The sequence below is a fragment of the Podarcis erhardii genome (assembly GCF_964252035.2).
Source record: "Podarcis erhardii genome assembly, chromosome: 14".
Classification (NCBI taxonomy): domain Eukaryota; kingdom Metazoa; phylum Chordata; class Lepidosauria; order Squamata; family Lacertidae; genus Podarcis; species Podarcis erhardii.
The window spans coordinates 53,192,756-53,219,351 of NC_138503.1; the positions used below are offsets into that span (position 1 = coordinate 53,192,756).

Here is a 26,596-nt window from a genome sequence, read left to right on the forward strand (position 1 = left end):
AAAAGTCAGGGGTTTCAGCCCAGCTGAAGGTGTCAGGTGCAGTCCTTAGCATCTGCAGGCTCCCAGCCTGAAACCCAGGAGAGCCATTGCCAATCAGTGTTAATGGCTTTGACCTCAGCAGAACACCAGAAGGGCCTGCTGGATCAGGCCAGTTGGCCCTCTAGTCCAGCATCCTGTTCTCAGCATGGCCGACCAGATGCCCCGATGGGGAGCCTGCAAGCAGGAGCTGCGCCCAAGACCCCTCTGCCCAGCTGCGATTCTCAGCAATGCAGAGCTATATAGATGGTCTGATAGAGTAAAAGGTAAAGGACCCCTGGATGGTTAAGTCCAGTCAAAGGCGACTGGGGGGTTGTGGCGCTCATCTTGCTTTCAGGCTGAGGGAGTCGCAATTTGTCCACAGACAGCTTTCCAAGTCATGTGGCCAGCAGGACTAAACCACTTCTGGTGCAACGAGAAACCATGTTGGAAGCCAGAGCGCACAGAAGCGCTGTTTACCTTCTCGCCGGAGCGGTACCTATTTATCTATTTGCACTGTGTGCTTTCGAACTGCTAGGTTGGCAGGAGCAGGGACCGAGCAACAGGAGCTCACCCCGTCCTGGGGATTCGAACCGCCGACCTTCTGATCAGCAAGCCCAAATAGCTCAGTGGTTTAGACCACAGCGCCACCCGTGTCCAACCTTTTACCTGTGATGTAAAGGTAAAGGGACCCCTGACCGTTAGGTCCAGTCGTGGCCGACTCCGGGGTTGTAGCGCTCATCTTGCTTTATTGGCCGAGGGAGCTGACGTACAGCTTCCGGGTCATGTGGCCAGCAGGACTAAGCCGCTTCTGGCGAACCAGAGCAGCACACGGAAATGCTGTTTACCTTCCTGCCGGAGTGGTACCTATTTATCTACTTGCACTTTGATGTGCTTTTGAACTGCTAGGTTGGCAGGAGCTGGGACTGAACAACGGGAGCTCACCCCGTTGCGGGGATTCAAACGGCTGACCTTCTGATCAGCAAGCCCTGGGCTCTGTGGTTTAGACCGCAGCGCCACCCACCTCTGATATAGTGCAACCTAATAATAGCTGCCGGTATCAGGCCAGTGGCCCATCTGGCCCAGCATCTCTTTCCGCACTGAGTTTTCCTCTGGCGGGAGGCATTTTCAGGCCCCCCGTCTTGCTGACACCAGGCTCTGGGAAGGGCGTGCAAGGCCCCTCGCAGCCTTCCAGTGTCCTTGCTGACATTTCCAGGGCGCTATATGGTAGGGATAGTTGCACTGGGCATTTTCCGGACTGGGGGCAATTCTGCCTTTGTGCACGAACCGCTGTGAATGTAACCTCCCCATAAGTTGCCCCAGCCTGCTCTGCAACTGTGCGCCTCTTGAGTGTGTGAATGGTGTTCCCCTTCCCGGCACTCCTTTGCCTTCCCCTTTGCAAAAATGAACACAGAGCCCAGAATGAGACACGGCTGCCAACCCTTGTTAAAACAGTTGCTAGTTTTACTGTATCCAGTTATTTAACCCAGAGGAAAGGACCTTGGACATACCGGCCCTTTGTCCCTGGCCTTGTTCTTTATCACATCGCCTGCAATACTGTAACTATATATACATTATTATTATTTTTAAAAAAGATGCACAGTATTAACAAACAAAGGTTGTCGCCATTCCTCAATCCAGGGTGAAAAACAGCTGTCTTTCAGCCCAGTGAACCGAGGACATTCATCCCGGCAGAAGGGATTGAAAATGTTTGTCTTTCGGCTTGAGATAAATGCTGCTTTAATACTGTTCGCCTAGAAAACGGAAGCTTCTCCTATTCATCGGGGTATTGGAGGAGGTCCTGTGTAAATGAGATAAAGTCTCCCTGCGTGAATGGGACCACTGATGAAACTTTGCTTGAATCATTGGCGTATTTTGGCTTCTTTTTCTGATCTGCCACCCGGCACACAAAGGATGATGGGCAGTGTAGCTCTTGCGGCCGTACTAAGTTGAACTGCCGTGTGACGTGGCAAGAGCCTGTCCATTTGAAAAGGGCCAAGTTCATTCGAGGAAGATGGATTGGCTATTGGCTACAGCAGCCCTGTTGAACTTCCGTGCTCAGAGGCAGTTGAGCTGCTGAATGCTGGCTGCAGGGAGAGCGGCTGCCTTCACGGTCGTCCTTGCAAGCTCCCTGAAGAAGGCATCTTGCCCAGCCGCGACTCAGAGAGAGGCTCCTGGGCTTGGAGACTTAGACTAGGTCTGTTGCAGCTGGCATGGCTCTCTCATGTGCTTCTTAAGCAGGTGTTGAGACAGCCCAGCAAATCTGGAGGAATCCTGCCAGATTTAGGGCCATCCGCTAAAGTTCCCGTGTCTGTCCATCACTGGGTCTTAGGTTTGATAGAGGTGTGCATTTGGGGTGGCCAATAGCCATAAATGGGGAGGGGAGGGGCTGGCTGTGAGGCCCCTTTAATAATAATTTTATTTATACCCTGCCCATCTGGAACATGTCCCCAGCCTCCCATCTCTCTCTGTTGCCTGACATCCATTTCCCCTCTCTGGGACTTCGTGGGTTTAGCTTTTCTCCCTTTCTCCAGGCCTTGGGCATCCTGCGGACTCTGACTCCCATCAGCCCCTGTCAGGATGATGGGAACTGTAGTTCAGCAGCAGCGAGTGAGAGTCAGGCTCCGGGGCAGTGCTTCCCACCTCTCGTCCTGCACATGTACTGTGTCATAGTTGTGGCACCCAGGGCAGAGAAACCGGTCATGCTGTGTGGGCTCCCCACCCTGCCTTACTGTGCACCCTCAACATAGCTTGCCCACGACAGTTTCTTCCCCCTGGGCCTGTGCATTAGCAGGTAATTAAGCGATAACAAGCTCATTTTCTCCCAGGTGTTTTTGCAGCAGAGACAGGGAGGCAGCAGTCGAGGGCTTGGGATGTTGCTGCAAGGCTAAGGTCCCATCCATGCTGGGTGCACAAACAGCTGGTCTCGAAATTCTCCAGTTGCAATGAGTGCAGGCGGCCACAATGGGGCAGTGCCGCCTCTCTTTAAGTCGCTAGCTGTTGGCACCTGATGTCTGCAAGAGCAAAGCCCAGCCTTTGGCTCTGAGACCGCAGCAATTCAAACCATCTTGACGGTTCCAGAGCTGGGAGAGCAGAGTTTGCTTTTGAGGCCAGCATAGTCTGATGTTGCCGCCTGCAGGCACTTCCGAGGAGCTGGTGGGAGCCTGCGGCCGGGATGCCCCATTGCAAGAAGTCTCCCTAGGCTATGCCCACGGCCCCGATCCCTTGTGCCTGATGCAGCTTGAGCTGTTGGAGAACCCAGGAGAGCTGTTTCGGAGGCACCTCTTCTATTTTAAGGGGAAGGTGAGGAGCTGAAGCTGATTTTCTTGGCAGCCTCCAGGTCCGATTTGGCCACCAGGAAGCGCAGCTTCTTGCCCCCCGATCGGATGAGGTCGACGGCACTGAAAGAAGAAGGGGAGAGCCCATCAGAAGGAGTGGGCGAGAGCGAGAAGGCAGGATGCGGCCTTCCGCTGAGCCACATAATCGGGGGTCCACCTTGCAGCCCCTCTCCTCCCCCCCCCCACTAAGCCTCCCTCCTCTTTCCCTACCTCTGGTAATCAGAGCCAATGAGGCTCGTGCCGTTGACAGCCAGGATCCGGTCCCCAATGGAGAGCCTGCCGTCAGCTGCTGCAGGGCTGTCGTGGATCAGGGTCCGGATGTAGATCCCAGGGGAGTTCAGGGGCGTGTGCTGAAGAGGATGGGGGGGGGAGAGAAGGGAAAGCGGGAGTCAGCAGAGAGGTCAACGCCAGCGCTCTCGCCGATGGATGGAGGCGTTTGCAGCAGCCCACTGTTGGACGGTCACACTGGGAAACTCCTGGGCTGCCATCTTGCCATCTCTTCCTGCAACTGGTTGGCAGTTTGTTTCCAGGCTCGATTCAAGGGGCTCGTGTTGGTGTTTAACGCCCCAAACAACTCAGGATTCAAAGACCTGAAAGGTCACCTCTCCCCTCCAGACTCCCTCGGGTGCTACGGTGTATGACCCCCTCCTGGCTCTTCCCCTGCCCTCAGAGGCTCAGAAGGGGGCGGCCACCTAGGAGAGGGCCTTCTCTGCGGCGGCCCCACTATGGGAGTCTCCCTCCCTAGAGAGGTGCACCAGGCGCCTTCACTGCACAGCTTCCTCTTTGCCCTGGCTTTTGACGCCACCCAAAGACCCGCCTTATTTATTTTACTGCTAACATGACCACATCAACCCTGTCCCTTGCAGACGACTGCAGTGCCTGGTGAAAATCAGTCGGGTTGTGCATCCGTAGCTGTGACCCACAGAGGAATGGCCACTGGAAGGAGCACAGAGAGAATAAACTCCCTGGTGCATCTGCAGCAACACAACTAGACGCCTTCCTAAGAAGTTGGCCAGGGACCATTTTAGCACATGGAAGAAGCTCAATGTAGCTCAGGGGCAGGGGGTGTACTTTGCATGCCAGAGGGTCAATCCCTGGTGTCTCCAAGCAGGGCTGAAACCCTGAAGACCTGATACTAGTCTGTGCATGGACCAGGGCTGGCTCACGTAGGGGTGCTCTCCAGATTTTGTTGGGCTCCAAATTCCCCTTGGTCCCCGCAGCCAGCATGGACAATGGCGGGGTGGTGATGGCGGGAGCTGTGTACCTCTTCATCTGGGCAGCTTTCCCTACCAGCCCTTCTTTGGGAGCAGACCGAAAGCGACTGAAGCTGGGAGAGCGAGAAACTCACCAGGCCGTCGATCAGCCCCATTCCCAAGCCGATGGGCCCCTTTTCCAGCTCCACGATGAAGACGTAGCAAAAATCGTCCGTGGCCGAGCTGCGGCTCGAAGAGGCTGGCGTCGGAAAGTCGTAGGGCGTTGGCGAAGAGCCTGGGGTCGGAAGGAAGGCGGTTTGTGAGCCTGTCTGTTCCTCGCAAGCAACACCTTCTAAATACGAAAACTTAAGGAGAGGCTGCTGGATCAGGGCCAGGGCCCATCTAGTCCAACGTCATGTTCTCAAAGTGGCCAACCAAACGCCTGTGAGGAACCGGCAAGCGTTTCTCTCATATCTAAGTTTTATTGTTGGCCAGGTTTTCCTGACCCAGTGGTCAGTGGTCTTTATTTTCCCATTTCTGTGGGCAATACGCTCTTTTGCTGCTGTCAGCAGTATGGTAAATTGGCTGTAAATCACAAACTGCAAGGACCTTCTGACCAAGTGCACACAACCAGCGCTGGGAGCTTGCGCAGGCTGCAGCGAGCCCTCAAAGTGCGGCTGTTTTTGTGAAATAAATGGGAGCTCAGAGGCGAAGCGTCAGAAGCCTCTGAGCCCCACCCAAGGCTGGAGCTGCCAATGGACTTGGCAAGGGCTGGCTCCCAGCTGCTTCCACCCAGTGACTCAGGCGGGAGCACAAGGTGGTAACACTCTGCATTTTGCTGCCGAAGGCTGGGAGAGGATTTGGCAACTGAAATGGGCTCCCGTCTACCTCCAGTTCCCTCCCAGGAGCTGCAATTCCAACGTGGACAGGCTCTGCCCACCGATGGGCTTGCCTGGTGAGCCATAGCTCTTGCAAAACAAGCCTAGGCAAGAGTCCTAGAAGGCAACTGGTAGGGTGGGAGGCAGGGAGCCCACCACCAGGGGGTGCCAGAGCCAACGACAAGCAAAGCCAAAGAATTCTAATCCCATCTGCCCCCCAATCTTCCTCCTCCTCCCTGGTGAATTTTACAAGGGAATCACTGAGACGGATCCTCAGGAGAAGGGAGGCCTATACATTCCATTAATAGTAATATTAATAGTAATATTTACAGCTTGTTTTCACCAGATAAGAATCTGACCTATTGCTTCTCTCAGAGACTTGCATAGCCCACAAAGACTTTCAGAGACCTATAAGACTTGTGTTTATTTGGTTCTATGTTTTCAAGAAAATCCATCAAGAGTGCATAATTTGTGACTTTCAGAGATTTAGAAGATTTCTGTTTATTTGGTTTTGCAGAGAGTGCATATTTCATATTGTTTAATGTTCTGTAGAGATTACATAAGGAGTTTATATTGACATCGCATTGTTGTACTTGGTCAGCGTGTTGCCTTTGGATATTACTGAAGTAAGAGGGCAGGCAGGTTGGTGAGGCAGCACCCCATCTGCCCTAGTGCACCAGCGCCTCCTGAGAGGTTGGCATCACTTCAGCCTGCAGGGTGGCAGGTCCCATTTTGGGGGGAGAGAAAAAAACCTCCCCACATGTAGAAAACTCAAGGACCCCTGACCATTAGGACCAGTCGTGACCGACTCTGGGGTTGCGGCGCTCATCTTGCTTTATTGGCTGAGGGAGCCGGCGTTTGTTCACAGACAGCTTCCGGGTCATGTGGCTAGCATGACTAAGCTGCTTCTGGCGAACCAGAGCAGCACATGGAAACGCCGTTTACCTTCCCGCTGGAGCGGTACCTATTTATCTACTTGTACTTTGTGCTTTTGAACTGCTAGGTTGGCAGGAGCAGGGACTGAGCAACGGGAGCTCACCCCGTCGCAGGGATTCGAACCGCCGACCTTCTGATTGGCAAGTCCTAGGCTCTGTGGTTTAACCCACAGCGCCACCTGCGTCCCACCCCCAGGCTAATGCTAGAACCTCCCTCCCTCCTGTTTTATTGCTGGAGAGTTCTGGGGAGCGTTTGTGCTTAAGCCACGGGGACCAGCATCCCTTGCTACGTGAGACGGGGAGACCAAAACCATGCACGCCGCAGCGTCCAGACCAGGTGAGGCCACACAAACACCGGAGCATCACTGTGTGGATTCAGGGGCGAAATAGGTGAAGAAAAACAAGCAGAGCTTGAATCCTAGCAAGACGGAGGCACTGCGTTGGTCTTGTGCCCAAGAAAGTGGTCCGTCGGCTGCCCTGGGTGGGGTTGCCCTCCCCCTGAAGGAGCAAGTTTGCAGTTGGGGGGCTGCTTCTGCAGCCAGCTCTGTCCCTGGTCTGAGAGCTACGGCCATTCCTGGCCACAAGCAGTTCATGTTCTGGCTGCTTCAATACTAGATTACTGCAGTGTGATGTGTTATTTTGTTACTTACAGATCTAATAAATACAACAAAGTTCGGTTGTTGAACGCTTCGGAAGCCGAACAATTTGGAACCCGAATGCTGACAACCCGGAAGTGAATGCTTCCGTTTTTGAACAATTTTTGGGAGCAAAACGGCTTTTGAGCAGCTTTATTCATTTTTCTCCATTGACTTTGCAGCCAGCCCATTGATCCTCGGTTTTCAAACTCTTCAGAAGTCGAACTGTCTTCCGGAACAGATCAAGTTTGAAAACCGAGGTTCCACTATATTTGATAATCTGTTCAAATGTAACAGTTTGCAATAACTCTCAGCAAAATAATTCAGCAGAAACGCACTCCCAATTATTATAACAGCCTTCCTGCAAAGTTCAACTCGCCTCAGAAAGCGGCTCTTCGTTTCCTACCTTCAAGTGTCGTGGTTTTGGTGCCACTGAGGCCGTTCCTCCGAGGGTCTGCCATGGCCTTTCCGGGGGTGGCCTCTGGGGTGAGTTCGAGGCCCGCTGGGTCAAAGGTCAGAGGTGTGTTGGGCGGGGTCAGCAGGCAGGAGGGGTCTGCCGGCGCCGATGCGATGCTGCCCTTCCCCTGGGAGGCCTGCAGGTGGAGCTGGTGGAGGCTGTCCTGGAGCCGCAGCTCACAAGCCTCGTTATCCCCGGCGGAACCGTTGGCGCCCGGCGGGACAGGAGAGGGACCCCCGACTGCCCTAGGTTCCACGCAGCTCACGGGTCTGCGGCGCTGCCAGTTTGCCCGGGCATAGGAATGCCCCGTCACCTCTGCCTCCGAGTCTGCCTGGGGGGTGGTTTGGCAGCCGATGGCCTCTGTCTTTAACAGGGAGGTACAGGGAAAGGGGAGGCGTCAGTCTCTCCTTTACTTATATGAAACGTCTATATCCTGAAATTCATGGGGGGAAAGCTATCGCAGCAGTTTACTACAGCCATACAGGAGAACCATGAAAACCATATTAAAAAAAGAATATTAAAATCAGAAATCAGCCAACTATTGTGAAGAGGTTATTATTGCCATTTACTAAATGTGTATACCAGCCTTCATCAAGAAACCACAGGGAGGTTAACGGCATAAAACACAAAATAGGTGCTATAATAGTAGGAAAAGAAAAAATACAACCCCCCAGAAAACACATTTAAAAGGCCGTAGGTTGCATAGTTAGCCCAAGACCTGGGAGAAGAGGAACATTTTTGTCTGACATTTAATGGTGTAAAATGAAGGCTGCAGGTGAGCCTCCTGGGGAGAGTCCTCCACAAGCGGGGAGCCATTGCAGAAAAGGCTCCGTTCTCGTGTTGCCACCCTCTGGACCTCTTGTGAAGAACAGCCACAGGACAATTTCAGGTTCTGGGTCGGTTGCTATGGGGAGAGGCAGTCCTTGAAGTGTTGTGGTTCTGAGCCATTTAAGGCTTTATAGGTCAAAAACAGCACTTTGATTTGGGCCCAGAAACTGGCAGTTAGCGCAGTCGGGCCAGGATCGGTGCAATACGTTCAAATCGCCTTGCCCTGGTGAGCACCCCGGCCGCTGAATTCTGGTTGTTCTTAATTGCTCACGTAAACTTGGCAGAACAGAAACGTTTCCAGGAGGCATTGAAAATTTGGAACAGAAGGTGCCTGCTGAATCTCCAGTGGCAGAGAGTTCCACAGGACTGGGCTGGTGACACTAATTGCTGCATTTCATGTTGTAGTCGGACGAACCTGCCAGGGTGGGATAGAAGGATTCAGGTGGTCTTTGAGGCATCCAGGCCCTAAGTTGTTCAGGGCTTTGTCAATACAAGGACCGTGAACCTGGCTCTGTAGCAGAGGGGTAGCCAGCCCAGATGCTACAGAAGAGTGGAGCCTTCAAAGCATCCTCATCCTCCTTGATGGGAAGAAGAGGGAAAGGTCTGGACCCAAAATGCAGGACATGCAAGGCACCATCTAACCTGTTCTAATCTCTCTACAACCCATGGAAAGGGAAATCCACCTCTGGTGGGAGGGAGTTCCACAGTTCATCTCTTGAGATGTGAGAAGAAGAACTTGCTTTCCTCCGTCCCAAATCTTCCCGCATTCAGCTTCCTTCATTGGATGCCCACGAGTTTGAGGGCTAACTCTCCCCGTCTTAGCCCTGCTAAGGAGCTTTCCGCAGTCTTTCCATCCCCTCGCTTTCAGGTTAGGGAATTAGCACTAATCCCTCGCATTGGCTTCTGTCTCTCTGAAGCATCAGCCCAGGGAGGCTTTCAATAAAGGCCAGGAAGGGCTGCAATTGGAGATCAGGTAAAGCAAGGAGGAGTTGGTCTCCAGCGCCAGCAGGTGGCTCCCAGTAGGTGCCATCATGGGGTCATCGATAGGAAGAGATTTGCCAGACTCAGAGGGAGCCCTTTTCCCCTTGGTGCATGTCAGACACAGCCCTTTAAGGGCTGCTCAGAAAAGCAATTACAATTCCACCTGAAATAACTAAAACTCAGCAGGAAGAAAAGCTAATTTCGACAACCTGCGTAAACAGAGCACCGTGGCGCCCCTTGTCTCGCTTTGCAAAACTCCCGCAGCTTCCGCTACTCCGAACCAAGTTGCAGCAACAGAGAATCTTCTCCAAGGACCTGTTGATGGCATTTTAACATTGTACAGTGGTACCTCTTGTTATGTACTTAATTCGTTCCGGAGGTCGGTTCTTAACCTGAAACTGTTCTTAACCCTGAAGCACCACTTTAGCTAATGGGGCCTCCTGCTGCTGCCGTGCCGCTGGAGCACGATTTCTGTTCTCATCCTGAAGCAAAGTTCTTAACCCGAGATACTATTTCTGGGTTAGCGGAGTCTGTAACCTGAAGCGTATGTAACCCGAGGTACCACTGTACTGTTGAGAGTGTATTAACTTCTAGAATCATAGACTAGAATCATAGAATCCTAGAGTTGGAAGAGACCACAAGGGCCATCGAGTCCAACCCCCTGCCAAGCAGGAAACGCCATCAGAGCACTCCTGACATATGGTTGTCAAGCCTCTGCTTAAAGACCTCCAAAGAAGGAGACTCCACCACACTCCTTGGCAGCAAATTCCACTGTCAAACAGCTCTTACTGTCAGGAAGTTAGGAAGTTATGGTCTCTGTGTGTGGTTTGGGAGCTGCACGGTCTGGGAAAAAACAATGCTGTCCAGGGTTGTAAAGACTGCAGAGAGAATAACTGGGCGCACTCTTCCCACCTTGGATCAAATCTGTGCTTCCAGGTGTCATAAGAAAGCGGCAGAGATAGCGCAGGATAGTGCGCACCCCGGAAATGATCTCTTTCAGCTTCTACCTTCTGGAAGAAGGTCCAGGGTTATAAAGACTAGGACTAGCTGCCTGCGAAACAGTTTCTATCCAAATGCAATTTTGGTTTTAAAGTGTAAGGTAGTCTCTGTGGGAGTATATTGTATTTAATTATGGGGTATCAGAGTTTTTAGGGGGCTAACCAGGCTGGGATAGCTGGGATAGCAAGCTTGTGGGTTTTTGAATGTCTGATGTAGATTTTTTCAATTTCGTTGTTCTGTATGGGACAATGACAATAAAGATTATCGTATTATCAAGAGTGGAATGGACTCTCTTGCAAAAGGGACTGGCCGGCCAGCTGACACCCTGAACTGGAGAACTGCAAACTGCATTTGTTGCCTTGACCTGAAAATGTGTGGGTGCTGATTTCACAACCAGGTGAACCCGCAACCCCAGGGAGAAGGTGGACAATATTGTTGTCCTTCCTGATTCAGGTTATAGGAAGATTTCTTTGCAGACACTCAGCAGAAACAGGCAGGTGGTGTTGAAGGAAAGGTGATGAGCAGGTGCAGGCGCAAGTCTGGTGGGGGTTTAACATGCAGACACCTTGGAATTTGAGCCCTCGACTGGTTTTCAATTATTCAGAACTGCTGCTGGATTTCATGTTGGACTTGCAGCAGCAGCGGCAGCTGGTTTGCTGGTTGGGTGTGAGCCCTGGGGCGACGGAAGGAGCCACAATATTTCAGATTGGGGGGGGGAAGACTTGCCCTTTTGCTCAACTCTCTACCAGCGGGGTGAACCCCACTGAAAATCTCACGTCCGAGACTGCAGAATTAGATAAATTAACAGGAAGGATTCAAAAGCTGCGGGACCAGAGATTCTTAGAAGACTGGAGTAAATATATGAACTATTTGAAAAGTAATTGGACTGCAAGAAGGTGGATTAAGGATTAAGGTGGATTATTTGAAATATTGCAAGAAAGACTACAAAAAGAATGATTAGTTAAGGATAATTAAGTGTAATAGGAAATTTTAAAAAGGCAGAATAAGTGATAAAGAATGGAAAATCATCAGAGGTGTTGACGGAAGTCAAAAATATTGTATAAGATGTGAGATATGTTGTATGACTGTTGGAACTGATATGTTAAAAATATGTTTAAAAAATCAAGAAAAATGTGTGTGTGTGTGTGTGTGTGTGTGTGTATGTGAGATATATCTCACATCCACAGGTCTGCAAACAATCCAATGCATCCCCCCCATCTCAACAGCTCTCAACATATTCTGCAAAACGTGGGGCAGAGGGGGGTGGAGGGGAGATCTCAATGGCCCTGTGTGGGAAGATCATTTTGGATCTTGCCCAGACAGCCCTCAGGCATAGCAAGGATTGGGTGTGTAAACTAAGCCACACCACATGAAATGATTTAGCTGAACCGGTAGAGGAGCGACAGACAGAAAAGGCAACCTGTCCTTTCTCCTCACTGATTCTTCCTTTCTTAAAAGCTCCTTGTTGGTAAATTAGACTACTTCCTTTTGGGCTGTACTTCCTTCCTGCTTCTCCTCCAAGTTCAGGATGAGCTAGCATGAAATACCAGCCAGTGTGGTGTAGTGGTTAAGTGCGGAGGACTTGTAATCTGGTGAACCGGGTTCGCTTCCCCGCTCCTCCACATGCAGCTGCTGGGTGACCTTGGACTAGTCACACTTCTCTGAAGTCTCTCAGCCTCACTCACCTCACAGAGTGTTTGTTGTGGGGGAGGAAGGAAAAGGAGAATGTTAGCTGCTTTGAGACTCCTTTGGGTAGTGATAAAGCCAAACTCCTCCTCTCGCCAGAGTGGTGCATGCTCTGGTTATCTCTCGCTTGGACTACTGCAATGCGCTCTACATGGGGCTCCATTTGAATGAGACCTGGAAACTACAACTAATCCAGAATGCGGCAGCTAGACTGGTGACTGGGAGTGGCTGTCGAGACCATATAACACCAGTCCTGAAAGACCTACATTGGCTCCCAGTGCGTTTTGGGGCACAATTCAAAAGTGTTGTTGGTGCTGACCTTTAAAGCCCTAAACGACCTCGGCCAAGTATACCTGAAGGAGTGTCTCCACCCCCATTGTTCAGCCTGGACACTGAAGAAGAAGAAGAAGAAGAGTTTGGATTTGATATCCCGCCTTTCATTCCCCTTCAGGAGTCTCAAAGCGGCTAACATTCTCCTTTCCCTTCCTCCCCCACAACAAACACTCTGTGGGGTGAGTGGGGCTGAGAGACTTCAAGGAAGTGTGACTGGCCCAAGGTCACCCAGCAGCTGCATGTGGAGGAGCGGAGACGCGAACCCGGTTCCCCAGATTACGAGACTACCGCTCTTAACCACTACACCACACTGGCTCTCACTGAGGTCTAGCTCTGGTGGTTCCCTCCCTGCGACGGCCCTTCTTACATCTTAAAGATGTGAGACCAAACCCTCAAGATTCTGGAAAGGCAAAAGAGTTTTACCTTGGGGGTCTCCGCTTCGGGCGAGTCGCTGGGGTGGGGGCTTTTGCTGCGCAAGCTCCACAGGAAGTGGCGGATGTAGAGGAAGTGTTGGTAAATATTGTCGTCCAGGTGTTCAGCCTCCAGGTCTACCTTGAACCCTCCACTGGGCAGCATGATTGGCGGGTGGCTGTCAAAGGACTCCAGGATGTCATCTAAAGCCCGTTGTGGCGGAAGCAAATGCGTGAGTTTTGGGTTTTTGTGATGCAACCAGAAAGAACAGCCCCCCCCCCCGTCCCACTGTGATCCATGCAATGGTCACCTCCAGACTTGATTATTGTAATTTGCTCTACGTGGGGCTGCCCTTGAGACTGACCCAGAAACTCCAGCGGGTGTAGAATCCCATGGCGATACTCCTTACAGGGTCCTCGCCGCGGCATCACATTCATCCAGTGCTATACCAGCTGCACTGGCTCCCAGTGGAGTACAGGGTGCTGTTTTTAACCTTTAAGGGACGCGGATGGCGCTGTGGATTAAACCACAAAACCTAGGGCTTGCCGATCAGAAGGTCGGCGGTTCGAATCCCCATGACGGAGTAAGCTCCTGTTGCTCAGTCCCTGCTCCTGCCCACCTAGCAGTTCGAAAACACGTCAAAGTGCAAGTAGATAAATAGGTCGGAAAGGTAAACGGTGTTTCTGTGCGCTGCTCTGGTTCGCCAGAAGCGGTTTAGTCATGCTGGCCACATGACCCGGAAGCTGTATGCCGGCTCCCTTGGCCAGTAAAGCGAGATGAGCGCCGCAACCCCAGAGTCGGCCACGACTGGACCTAATGGTCAGGGGTCCCTTTACCTTTACCCTTTAAAGCCCTATACGGCCTAGGACCTTCATACCTACGGGACCGCCTCTCCTGGTGTGCCCCACGGAGGACCTTAAGGTCCACAAATAACAACACTTTGGAGGTCCCAAGCCGCAAGGTGGTTAGATTGGTCTCAACTAGGGCCAGGGCCTTTTCAGTACTGGCCCCGACTTGGTGGAATGCTCTGTCACAAGAGACTAGGGCCCTGCAGGACTTGACATCTTTCCACAGGGCCTGCAAGACAGAGCTGCTCCACCAGGCCTTTGGCCAAGGCACAGTGTGACCCCCTCTTTCTGTAATCCTCATAGAACTCTAGCCCAATGGTTGCCATTAATTTGATTCTGAATTGATTTTAGAATGAATTGATTTTTAGAATGCTGTGTTACTTTATTGTTGTTAGCCGCTCTGAGCCTGGCTTCGGCTGGGGAGGGCGGGATATAAATAAAATTTTATTATTATTATTATGTGCCCCAGAATCCTCTGTGCTGTTTGGAGGGGTGCTACCACACACGCCCCGTTGGCATGGGATGGGAGAACCACTTTCTAGCCCCGCCTAAACCAGCCAAGGAAGCAGAAATCGGCCGCCCTGTCTCCATCTTTCAGTCTAATTGCTTTGGCACTGATGAGGCTTCTCTGCCAACCGCTTTGGGTACTTGACACAAAATCATTCCCCAAATGTTGATTTAAAAGGTTGCCTTTCCTGGCAGGGAACGCTTGTTTCCACCGTGATATTTCAGCAGCCTCCTGTTTTCGCCCTAAAAGCTCTGTGGGGAACGATTGGCATCCGTGCTCCGAGACAAGAGCGCATGCAAAGGCTGTGGCTGGTGCCGTTTCCCTTGTGCGCAAACGGTGCAAAGACCGCATGCGGCACTCGCCTCTCTCTGAGCAATGTGCCCCTCAAACGTCTCCCATTAATCAAAACGTGCGCTGGGGGGGGGGGAGCAGGGGAGCGAGCCAAGCGGATTGGTCAGCCCTGCAAAATGACTTTCACCTATGAAATATGAAGCTACGCCTGGGACCCACAGCAAAATGTTGCAGTTAGTGCTCCCGTTCAAGGTCTCGGCTGTGACGACCTTTCCCAGAGCGCTCCGTTCCATCCCCTGTTCCCACAAGAATCAGCCAGTAATCTGTGCCCCCCTCCCACCAAGCACGGTTAGGGCTGCATTGGGTCCTCGCTCGACATGAGATTTTCTTTTTTGAAGTGTTTTTGTATTTTTGAAAGACTGGCAGAGGGTTTCAGAAAGGGGACTTCCCCAGCCCTGCTTGGGGGTGTCAGGGATTCGTAGAATCATAGGGACACGGAGGGTCATCTAGTCCAACCCCCATCAAGGCAGGAATGTAATTGGTGACGAGGGGTGGGCATCCAATCAGCACTGAAGTCCGTCCCATTTCATTTTCAGTGGCAGAGAAATGGGGACATTTGAACTGCATATACTGTACCGGAGTCAGCAAACTTTTTCAGCAGGGGGCCGGTGCACTGTACCTTAGACCTTGTGGGGGGCTGGACTATATTGGGGGGGGGGTGTGATAAAGAAATTCCTAAGCCCCACAAATAACCCAGAGAAGAATTTTAAATAAAAGCACACATTCTATTCATGTAAAAACACCAGGCAGGCCCCACAAATAACCCAGAGATGCATTTTAAATAAAAGGACGCATTCTACACATGTAAAAACATGCTGATTCCCCGACCATCTGTGGGCCGGATTTAGTAGGCTATTGGGCCGCATCCAGCCCCCGGGCCTTAGGTTGCCTACCCATGGCATACACATTTGTTTCTTTAAGCATTTCCCCCATTGCCCCTTCTGACTCTCCCCTTCTACGATTCCCCCACGATTCTCAACAGAATCCCTCGCCGGGAAACCCGGCTGTGGCTGATCTTACCTGTCCTGAAGGCTGCCAGGCTATCCTCCTTGCTGGGCTGCCAGGCTGGTACACAGCCCATGTCGGACGAGGCCTGGTACTGGGTGAGGATGTGGTGCAGCTGGGCAGGATTGAGGGCAGGGAATTCGGCTCTCAGCACAGGCCAGGTCATCTGAGCAAAGCAAGAGAGGGATGGGTGATGTTTTGCAGAGGGATGATCCCCACAGCCATCACTGGGCGGCTGGCGCCACCCTCAGACGTGCGCTGCCAACATCACGGGATTGTGAGGATCTTAGATGCTGAGATTTCAGAGACCAAACCTGAGACCTAGGGGACTGGCTGGACACTGAGAGAAGCGGGGTTGGAGACTGACTTGGAGGAAGGCATCAGTGATCTGGGAGAGCCTGGAAGATGAGGGTCAGAGGCAGGAGAAGCTGCAAGATTAGAAAGCAAAGAGCAGGTGCCAGAGGAGGGAGAGATGGGTTGGGATGGTGGAGAGTCAAGGCCAGGCATAGGCAAACTCGGCCCTCCAGATGTTTTGGGACTACAACTCCCATCACCCCTAGCTAACAGGACCAGTGGTCAGGGATGATGGGAATTGTAGTCTCAAAACATCTGGAGGGCAGAATTTGCCTATGCCTGGTCAAGGACTTCCACACCTCCTCCTCCTGCCCCACCACCCCTGCTTCACTGAGGGGAAGGGGGAGGGCAGGAGAGCATCACCCCCCATAAAGGTTATTCAAAAATTTCCAGAGATAGAGGTTAATTGGAAGAAGGGAAGAGGGAGGGGAGGAGAGCATTACCTCCCAGAAAGGTTATGCAATAATTTCCAGAGATAGAGGTTAATTGGGAGGGGGGAGAGGGGAGGAGGAGAGCATCACCACCCCGAAAGACTATGCAATAATTTCCAGAGATAGAGGTTAATTGGGAGGGGGAAGAGGGGGGGAGGAGAGCATCACCCCCCAGAAAGACTATGCAATAATTTGCAGAGATAGAGGTTAATGGGGGGGGGAGAGCATCAACACCCCGCGAAAGGTTATGCAAAAATTTCCAGAGATAGAGGTTAATTGGGAGAGGGGAAGAGGGAGGGGAGGAGAGCATTACCCCCAGAAAGACTATGCAATAAGAGATGGAAGTTTATTGGGAGAGGGGAGGAGGGCAGGACACTCCTGCCCCGTTTTAGGCCATGCAATAATCTGTATCCAGCTCCTGCTGGGCTGAAGCTTTCAAGCTGCAGGCAGCCTCCTCGATTAAATTATTTTTTTTAAAGGTGCCCTCACCCAGCTGGAGAGTCAAGCCCCCTCTGTCCGTCCTGCCACCTGCAAGGGGTAAGCAGACAAGCCTGGAGACTTTGGGTCAGCCCCCAGAGACCTGGCAACCCTACTCACGAAACGGTGGTTGCGGGCACATAAAACTCCCCCCCTGCTGGACTGCCCAACTGGACGTGCCCCTTTGAGGCCAAGGGCTCCTCACCTGCACCAGCTGGGAGTTTGGCATGGCCAAGAGGCTGGCCACACTGGAGAGCTTGCCAAAGAACTCGTCTGCCAGCTGCCCAAAGCCCACACGCTGTGCCCATTCCAGGAGCAGCCGAAGGGTGGCACGGACTCTCACGCCTTTCGACCAATGGAAGCAGCCCAAGGAGGAGCCTGGGGAGGAGGAGGAAGAGGAGGAGGAGAAGAAGAAGGTCATGGAAGGATCACCAGCTTCGGATGTGCATTGTCAGATTGCCCAGCTGAACCCCTGATGCTCTTGAGATCCTCATTTCTGCCAGGTTTTCCCATTTCAAATAATTTACAAGCGCTTCTTAGATTTTATTTCATTTACTTATTAAAATATTGATTGATTGATTGATTGATTGATTGATTGATTTGTACCCCTCCTTTCCCCCTGACAGCTAAAAACAGAGGGTGTGGGGAACGATAATTATGAAACAATTAAACCTTGATAGAATTAAATCTTGCTCCAGATCCCCGTCTCCAGATCAAGCCGCCTTGAGCATTGTTTTAACTATGGAAAGGCGGCGTACAAATAAAATGACAATGATGATGATCTCTTGCCAGCATCCTTGGTCCTCCTGTGGGAATGTTCAGGGAGGCAGGAGAGGATATATTGTTTAATTATATCCTTCCCAACTTGTGTTAACAAGTTCTATGAATTAGCAGAGTAACAGCCCTCTTTTAAACTTGGTAATTCCCCTTTTATTCCCTCCTAAAAAAGAATAGACACAACACAGTATTGTACAAAAGTATAAAAGACTTTACTCACACGTTCTGTTCACAAATGGATCCCAGAAGGCAGATTTAAGTTACAAAATACAGTCATACCTTGGGTTACAGACGCTCCAGATTGTGTTTCTTCAGGTTATGGACTGGCGAAACCCGGAAGTACCAGAACTGGTTACTTCCGGGTTTCGGCGGTTGCGCATGCGCAGAAGCGCTAAATCATGCTTTGCACATGCGCAGAAGCGCCGAATCACAACCCGCGCGTGCACAGACGCGCCACTGTGGGTTGCACACTCTGTGGGTTGTGAACGTGCATCCCGCACGGAACACGTTTGCGACCCGAGCGTCCACTGTATACACACCTGGAATCTATCCCATGAGATAGTTCCTTTGTCCTCTCTTGGCTGGAAACCAAGAGAGCATCTCAGGCTAAGGAGATGTTGCTTCTTTGAGGAATGGAGTCAGAGAGAGAGAGATGGCTGCTTGCCCTGTTTGTTACCTGCACAGGTAAGGTCACACCCACCTCTGCTCACCTGTAGAGGAAGTTTGTCCCAGCCCAGGAGGGAACAGGTGGTTTATCTACTGGCTGGACAAACATCCCTCTTCATGTCTAAACATGTCCACTCTAGGAATTTGACTGCTCTGTGTTTCACACCCCACACCTCCCACCTGGAAGCTCCTCCCACCACTCACCTTTTTCCATCAGCTGGTTGAAGAGGAGGGTGTTGGAGAAGAAGAACAGGTAGGCAAACATCTGGGAGCTGATTTCGAGGTGCACCTCATACTGGCGGAGGAGGTCCAAGCTGGCCTGGTAGGTCGACACCACTTTGCGTATCTCCTCAGGAAGAGGCGGGGAAGAGAGCCAGCCCTCTCGCCCTTCGCTCTGGAAGGGGTTGCAGTCCAACAAGGGTGGCAAAGACACGTACAGAGACTGGACAGGGACGGGGAGAGAGAAAGAGCGGCTCAGCTCTGAACTTCTCATAACAAATGTTCTGAGGAGGGGCGAGTGACCCACTTTGGTCCCACGTAGCGCTGGGGAAGCGTTGCAGCTTGTATGTGTGTGTGTGTATCTATTTATCTAGATATTTGTGTGTGTGTGTGTGTATTTATTTATCTTTTTGAATTATGATGCTGGAGGAGACTCTTGAGAGTCCCATGGACGGCAAGAAGATCAAACCTGTCCATTCTGAAGGAAATCAGCCCTGAGTGCTCACTGGAAGGACAGATCCTGAAGCTGAGGCTCCAAGACTTTGGCCACCTCAGGAGAAGAGAAGACTCCCTGGAAAAGACCTTGATGTTGGGAAAGATGGAGGGCACAAGGAGAAGGGGATGACAGAGGACAAGATGGTGGGACAGTGTTCTCGAAGCTACCAACACAAGTTTGACCAAACTGCGGGAGGCAGTGGAAGACAGGAGTGCCTGGCGTGCTCTGGTCCAGGGGGTCACAAAGAGTCGGACACGACTAAACGACTAAACAACAACAACATCTATTTATCTAGATGGAACGCCCTCCCATCAGATGTCAAAGAGAACAACAACTGCCAGACTTTTAGAAGACATATGGAGGCAGCCTCTTTAGGGAAGCTTTTAATGTTTGATGCATTACTGTATTTTAATATTTTGTTGGAAGCCGTCCAGAGTGGGCGGGGTATAAATAAATTGTTGTTGTTGTTGTTGTTGTTGTTGTTGTTGTTGTTGTATCTGAACCCACAACAGGCCTCTGGATTCCTGACTTGGAGCAACAAACACACACCTTTTTCAAATGTTGCTTTTGACAGCTCTTTTGTGCAAATCTGGCATTTTGGGAAAGTTGCATTTCCGAAATTAAAAAAAAAAAAGTAATTGGGTGGCACACAAATTAAACTAAGATGCGCTCAGGTTGCCAGGGGTTGGGCTAGATGACCCTCGAGGTCCCTTCCAACTTGACCATTCCATGATTCTATGAAAGGCCTCACAAATAGAAGAGTATTGCAGAGAAGGCAATAAATCAGGACTGGAATCATATAATTGTAGCGCTGGAAGGGACTCTGCAATACAGGAATCTCGAAACATGGATCCCCTTCCAAATCGAAACCATACTGGACCCTGCTTAGCTTTGCAAATATGCTAGCAGTTTTATTGCTGTGCCATATATTTCATACATTTTTAATTTTCAGAAATGCATTTTTTTATACGTGCCAGTGGTCTGGCATTAATGAAGTCTGCAGTGAGAGAGGGCAGGGCAGGCAGATACGGAGACGGTTGGAATATTGGACCAATCTCCAAGATGGAAAGAACGCGAAGTTTGCAGCTGTCTGGCTTGATTGTGTTAACACATGTCAATAAAGAGGAAAACACTTTGTCCCCTCCCTCTGTTATCAATGGATTCTGGTTAATTCAATACTATAACATATTATTCCTCTTTAAGATTCATCTCAGCCCACAACAGTCGTGGGTTTTCGTTTTATTCTGGGCTTGAAATCAATAGTCATATCATTCTATTTTTATTGCACCAGCGTGGAGTATACTATTGAGGGTTTTGTTAACCCTGCGTGGCATTTTCCCCTTGAATCGCTTTTCTTGCTTTCTTCATAATAATAATAATAAAAATTAAGATGAGAGTGGGAAGGACACCAGGAAAAGCTGAGAAGGGAAAGAAAAGACAGCTTTCCAACGCGGAGGCTTGCCGAATGTCCGCCAGAACTGGCAAAAGGCAGAGTCACTCCTCCAAATATAGTGTCTCAGAAAGTGTTCCCCCACCCTTCCGGTAAAAGTGCTCATTTCTCTGGCCTTGCAAACTGCGAGACCTGACTCATTTTGCGAGAGGTTCCTCTCGGCCAGACGCCTGGCGCTCGAGAAAAGAGCGTTGCAACCCGGGTACTCGGAGCTTTGCGAAGGAGCAAGCAGGGAGGTGGGGAGAGAGAGGAGTCCCCTGCCTTCGAGGAGCTTACACTTCAAATTTTACACCTTCTCGCTGGAATGGTACCTTATTAATCTACAGTGGTACCTCGGGTTACATACGCTTCAGGTTACAGACTCAGCTAACCCAGAAATAGTACCTCGGGTTAAGAACTTTGCTTCAGGATGAGAACAGAAATCGCACTGCAGCGCCACAGCGGAAGCAGGAGGCCCCATTAGCTAAAATGGTGCTTTAGGTTAAGAACAGTTTCAGGTTAAGAATGGACCTCTGGAACGAATTAAGTACTTAACCTGAGGTACCACTGTACTTGCACTTTTGGTGTGCATTTGAACTGCTAGGTTGGCAGGAGCTGGGACCGAGCAACGGGAGCTCACTCTTTCGCGGGGATTCGAACCACCAACCTTCTGATCGGCAAGCCCAAGAGGCTCAGTGGTTTAGACCGCAGTGGCACCTGCGTCCCTATAGTTTGCAAACAGGAGATTAAAAAGACAAGCCCTCTGTTTTGCTGACTTCTCGATGTCTACCCAAAAGCGTTTGTATTGTATCATGTCTTCAGGTTGCTGGAAGTTGCCGCCCTCCGATCTGATCTCCCTCCCTCTCGCCTTCTTCCCGTGACATCACCACAGCCAGCGACGGTTGTCACTGCCATGCACGGCTGGCTGCCTGTGGTGCAGTGCAGGATGCGCAGGGCTGCATCTGCAAGGAGACGCTTTCTCTTTGCGCGATGCCAGCCATGTGTGCAGCTGAGGGTCATGCCTAGAGATACAGCCGTTTCTCTGCAGGGGGCGGGGGCAGAATAAGCTCTGCAATGGTTGAGAGAGTCTGTGCCTCTGACTGCAACTGGGGAATGATTTGAGCTAAATAAGCAATCTTGGGTGCTCCTGGGGAGGTCTAGAACGAGGACACCCCCCCTCTGCTGTAACATTGGGTAAAGACCGTGATTCGTGGACCTCATTATCTTCATCCTCAGAAAGGTTGGTTTGGCAGCTAAAAGGGCCACTTTCACACGACAGGCAAAGATCAACATTAACCTTCTCCCTGACAGGCTTGATTTCTGCTTGCAAGGGGGGGTTGCCTTGCATTCAGAAATGCCCGCCCTTCCGTCTACCACAAGCCAGTCTCTCTGCAAGATCGCCTTGCCTCATGCATACCCTCTTGACCCCTTCAATCTGAGGAACTGACCCACATAATAGCCCTTCCTCAGACGTAAGGAGTCTGATCTTTTAGACTGGCGGCACCTACGCACTTTGGAACTCCCCGCCGATGGACACCAAGCAGTGGCAGCCTTCGTTGTCTTTTCTCCGCCACCTGCTGAAGAAACCTTTTCACAGAGCCTTGGGCTTGCCGATCAGAAGGTCAGTGGTTCAAATCCCCGCGACGGGGTGAGCTTCCGTTGCTCGGTCCCTGCTCCTGCCAACCTAGCAGTTCGAAAGCACGTCAAAGTGCAAGTAGATAAATAGGTACCACTCCAGCAGGAAGGTAAATGGCGTTTCCGTGCGCTGCTCTGGTTCGCCAGAAGTGGCTTAGTCATGCTGGCCACATGACCTTGAAAAACTGTCTGCGGACAAACACCGGCTCCCTTGGCCAATAAAGCGAGATGAGCGCCGCAACCCCAGAGTCATCCACGACTGGACCTAATGGTCAGGGGCCCCTTTACCTTTACCCAGATACCTAGAATGTGTTATGTATTTTGTATATCGTATTTTTTTGTTGTGAACCACCAATGAGATCTATTGGCATAGGACGGAATACAAATTTATTATTATTATTAATAATAAAAATAAATAACAAGAAGAAGAAGAAGAAGAATAGAATGCTGGTGTGTGTTTTAGCTTATTGCTGGTTTTTAATGTTCAAATGTTTTAACTGGTCTGACTAATAACCTCACTGTTTTACTCTTTCCGTAGATTGCCTTGAGGATTTCTATGCTGGAGCGGCACACACATTTCATCAAATAAATAAAATAAATATGGGGTTTTTTCCCCAGTCTTTGGACCTAGGTCAGGAGAAGCAGCCCTCAGCCCCACTGCTCCCTGGGACGTATATTTACCTTGGAGATGTAATAGACACACTGCTGGAAGGTATACATAATGACTTCCTCAAGGACTGTCATGGCTTCTTCGCTGGCAGTGATGGTCAGGGAAATGAGAGATTCCTTGGATCCTAAAAGGGAGACAGGAAAAAGAAAGAAGAACATTTGAGGCTGAGCGTTTGCTCCTCGAGAAAAGGCACCTCTGCAGCTCTGCAGAAAAAGCCTCACATTTGGAGGCCAAAACCTTAATGTGTTTATTTATTGTTCACGTTTGCAAACCGCCCCTTGTGCTGCAGGAACCCAGAGAGGTGAACACACTTAATAATCCCTTAAAGCAATTAATTTAAGCGTCGTTTTTAAAAAATCGCATTAAGATAATGCGCCAGGAAAAGACAGAGAATGTGAAGGGGTTCCAAGTCGGCATGGAAAGAGCCACACAGCCAACTCCACAAATGTTAAGACGGAGAGACTCCCACAACTCTGCATGTGTGAAATAACTCAGTGAAGTTTGCTGACCTTTTAAACTGACCGGGTTTATGGTCTCCTTTGGGTATCAAGAGATGCAGAAATGGAGAGGAAAGCCTGTCCAGCCAGCCAAAAGCACCCCTTCTTTCCAACCAGACAGGAAGGCAACAGCCCTGTCCAACTTCTGCCCCCCACCTTGATAAAAGGCTCCCATGGGTGTCACTCTGGACCTGTAAAACTCATCGGACTCGGCTGCCATTGGACGCCCTCCCTGCTCGTCTTCAGAGGGAGCGAATCAAGAAGCCTGATTCTTGCCCACCCATGTCAGGGCTGAGCCACATCAGGCTTCCAGTTGGGACTTCGGTGGCTTAGAGGTCCTCCATACCAACCCCACCACCCCACAGAAAACTAGATGGGGAGTAACATGTACAAATGGCTTGAGATACCTATTAGGTCCACAAATTGCCATATACTAGCATATATTCAACACAAAAAACAGTAGACAATTTGTTGTTGACAAAGGACAGCTGGACATATAAAGGGCCCCCTTACATTCAGTAGCTTAGGGCCTCATCAAACCTAAATCCAACCCTGACCCCACCCACTCCAACCAATCTAAAAGCATAATAAAACACCTTTCATGTCCAGCTCCTCCTCCATGCTCTGGATGTAAACCGGGGATTTCTGCTGGACGAAGTAGAGGATTTCGATGGAGTTCGACATCCAGAAAAGGATGTGCTGCAAGTCGGGCAGCAGGTCTTTGATGGTGAAGCGGGAGAGAGACGCAGGATCCTGGCTGACGAGACAAGCGCAGAGTTGAGAGGCATCCCAGCAGAGCTACAGGGACGCAGTTCCCGCACAAACACAACACCACCCCTCTCCAAACGGATCTTCGAACCTCCGCTTTGCTCACCAGACTCTGAGAGACCCTCGCAAGATCTCACACAACCGCCTTGAGTTTCCTCAAGAGCCTCCCAGAGCCCGGAATGCAAGGCGGAGAGCTTAGGGAGAAAGCTGCCCCAAAAGAGCTTTTAAGCTCTCCGCCTTCCGTGCATTTCATAGAATCATAGAATCATAGAGTTGGAAGAGACCACAAGGGCCATCGAGTCCAACCCCCTGCCAAGCAGGAAACACCATCAGAGCACTCCTGACATAATGGTTGTCAAGCCTCTGCTTAAAGACCTCCAAAGAAGGAGACTCCACCACACTCCTTGGCAGCAAATTCCACTGTCAAACAGCTCTTACTGTCAGGAAGTTCTTCCTAATGTTTAGGTGGAATCTTCTTTCTTGTAGTTTGGAGCCATTGCTCCGTGTCCGCTTCTCTGGAGCAGCAGAAAACAACCTTTCTCCCTCCTCTATGTGACATCCTTTTATATATTTGAACATGGCTATCATATCACCCCTTAATCTCCTCTTCTCCAGGCTAAACATGCCCAGCTCCCTTAGCCGTTCCTCAGGAGGCATCGTTTCCAGGCCTTTGACCATTTTGGTTGCCCTCCTCTGGACCCGTTCCAGTTTGTCAGTGTCCTTCTTGAACTGTGGTGCCCAGAACTGGACACAGTACTCCAGGTGAGGTCTGACCAGAGCAGAATACAGTGGCACTATTACTTCCCTTGATCTAGATGCTATACTATTGATGCAGCCCAGAATTGCATTGGCTTTTTTAGCTGCCACGTCACACTGTTGGCTCATGTCAAGTTTGTGGTCAACCAAGACTCCTTTAATTTGGGCGAGTTCAGCCAAACAGCTGCCAAGCACATGAAGTTGAAATCGCGCAAGTCGGATGTGGCACAAGGTGGAAAGGTTTTGACCAGTGTAGGGATGGCTATTCCGCCTGAGGTTCCTGTGGAAAATCTGGGGCACTTGGGAACTATAGTCCAAAACATCTGGAGAGTGCCAGATGTTGGCGCAGGCTGCACTAACCACTGCACCACATGGCTCTGCTTAACCCCAGCTTCCTGAGAAGCAGCCTTCTTTTTCAGAAGGATATGCCCCTCTTCTTCCCGCCAGCATTTCCTTACAGTCTCTCCAGGCGCCAAGATTGGTTGTTTATTCCAAAAGAATAAATAAAATCATATGGGATCATTTCACCAAAATGATAGGCTCCCGAGAGCGACTGCACACACCAGCTCTGCTCCCTTATATTAAGACTGTTCCAATTATGTAAAGAGGACAAGGAAATCTGGATCTGGTTTCATTCTTCCCCTTGCACCAAAGCGCTGCTTTTTGTTTCTGCTTTATATATAGATTGCCGCAATAATAATTCAACCCTGTCTGAATGGATTGTCTTAATCAAGTCCCCTCCTTCTCTCATCAGATGCCTTCCTGAGTTGTTAAGGAATCGGAGGAGGAATGCAACCGAGCAAATAAAGGACACTAGGAGAGCCTGGCTGAGTTGCTGTGCAAACAAGATAAGGCAACAATAAACACAAAGAAAAGGAGACCGAAAAAGGCCGGACTTGGCGCACAGAGACATTTGTCCTTTCCACACTCTGTTTGTCACCATCGAGCTAAACAACAACCGCAAGAAGTGATCAGGCTTCTGTAAGGTGGTCAACCCTAATTCTGTGCCAAGGCAAGCAGCATTCCTCAACCCATGTGGATTATGCAACTGAAGGAAAATTTGGAGTGTGAGAGGCAGCGTGGTGTAGCAGTTAGAGCATCAGACAAGGATCTGGGAGAGGCCAGGGTTCAAATCCATGCTCAGCCGTGAAGCTTGCTTGCTGGTTACCTGCCTCTCAGTCTAGCCCACCTCACAGGGCTGTTGTGGGGATTAAATAAGGTCAAGGGGGAGCAACATGCATGTCACCTTGAGCTCCCTGGAGAAAAGGGTGGGATATAAATGCAATAAAGGTAAAGGGACCCCTGACCATTAGGTCCAGTCATGGCCGACTCTGGGGTTGCGGCGCTCTTCTTGCTTTATTGGCCGAGAGAGCCGGCGTACAGCTTCTGGGTCATGTGGCCAGCATGACTAAGCCGCTTCTGGCGAACCAGAGCAGCGCACGGAAATGCCATTTACCTTCCCTATTTATCCACTTGCACTTTGACATGCTTTCAAACTGCTGGATTGGCAGGAGCAGGGACCGAGCAACGGGAGCTCACCCCGTTGTGGGGATTCGAACCGCCAACCTTCTGATCGGCAAGTCCTAGGCTCTGTGGTTTAACCCACAGTGCCACCCCTGTCTCTTATAAATGCAATAAATAAATGCAATAAAGAAACAGATAGACAAGTATCAGGGACTCCAGGGTTTGAATTAGGAATCACAGGTGGTGGCCTTGTATGTTGTGTGTGGCCAGGCATTGGAGGGAAGGAGACACAGGTTTGTGATATTGGTTCCTGCGACCAGCAGGCAGAATGAATCCTTTGGGTGACGATTGAAGGTTCTCCTAGGGGTTTAAGTGGATGCTAAATCCCAAATCCCTCTGGGGTCTCCGAGACCTTTCTGCACTTGAGCAGAATTGCAGAATACACATGTCAGGAAGCAGATCTGGACACAAGCCAGTTTACTCCACTTCGACCCTTTTCTATTCCCTCTCTTGGAGGAAGTACAGTGGAACCTCGGTTTTTTAACGTAATCCATTC

The 26,596-nt window shown here is 50.6% G+C and overlaps 1 protein-coding gene across 3 annotated transcripts in view; it reads right to left on the bottom strand.

Annotated features, from left to right (window-relative positions):
- Positions 1–1,458: 1,458 nt before the first annotated feature.
- RADIL (Rap associating with DIL domain) overlaps positions 1,459–26,596 on the bottom strand; it is a 75,727-nt gene continuing 50,589 nt past the window's right edge. For all 3 annotated transcript variants that reach the window (XM_081839583.1, XM_081839585.1, XM_081839584.1), the window contains 10 exons: positions 23,649–23,809; positions 22,567–22,679; positions 18,311–18,548; positions 16,869–17,041; positions 15,417–15,567; positions 12,702–12,892; positions 7,401–7,815; positions 4,702–4,841; positions 3,564–3,703; positions 1,459–3,416 (listed from right to left, as the gene is read on the bottom strand). In XM_081839583.1, coding sequence (XP_081695709.1) covers positions 3,308–3,416; positions 3,564–3,703; positions 4,702–4,841; positions 7,401–7,815; positions 12,702–12,892; positions 15,417–15,567; positions 16,869–17,041; positions 18,311–18,548; positions 22,567–22,679; positions 23,649–23,809 — 1,831 coding nt within the window. In that variant the 3' untranslated portion in view covers positions 1,459–3,307. The remainder of the gene's footprint in view (positions 3,417–3,563; positions 3,704–4,701; positions 4,842–7,400; positions 7,816–12,701; positions 12,893–15,416; positions 15,568–16,868; positions 17,042–18,310; positions 18,549–22,566; positions 22,680–23,648; positions 23,810–26,596) is intronic.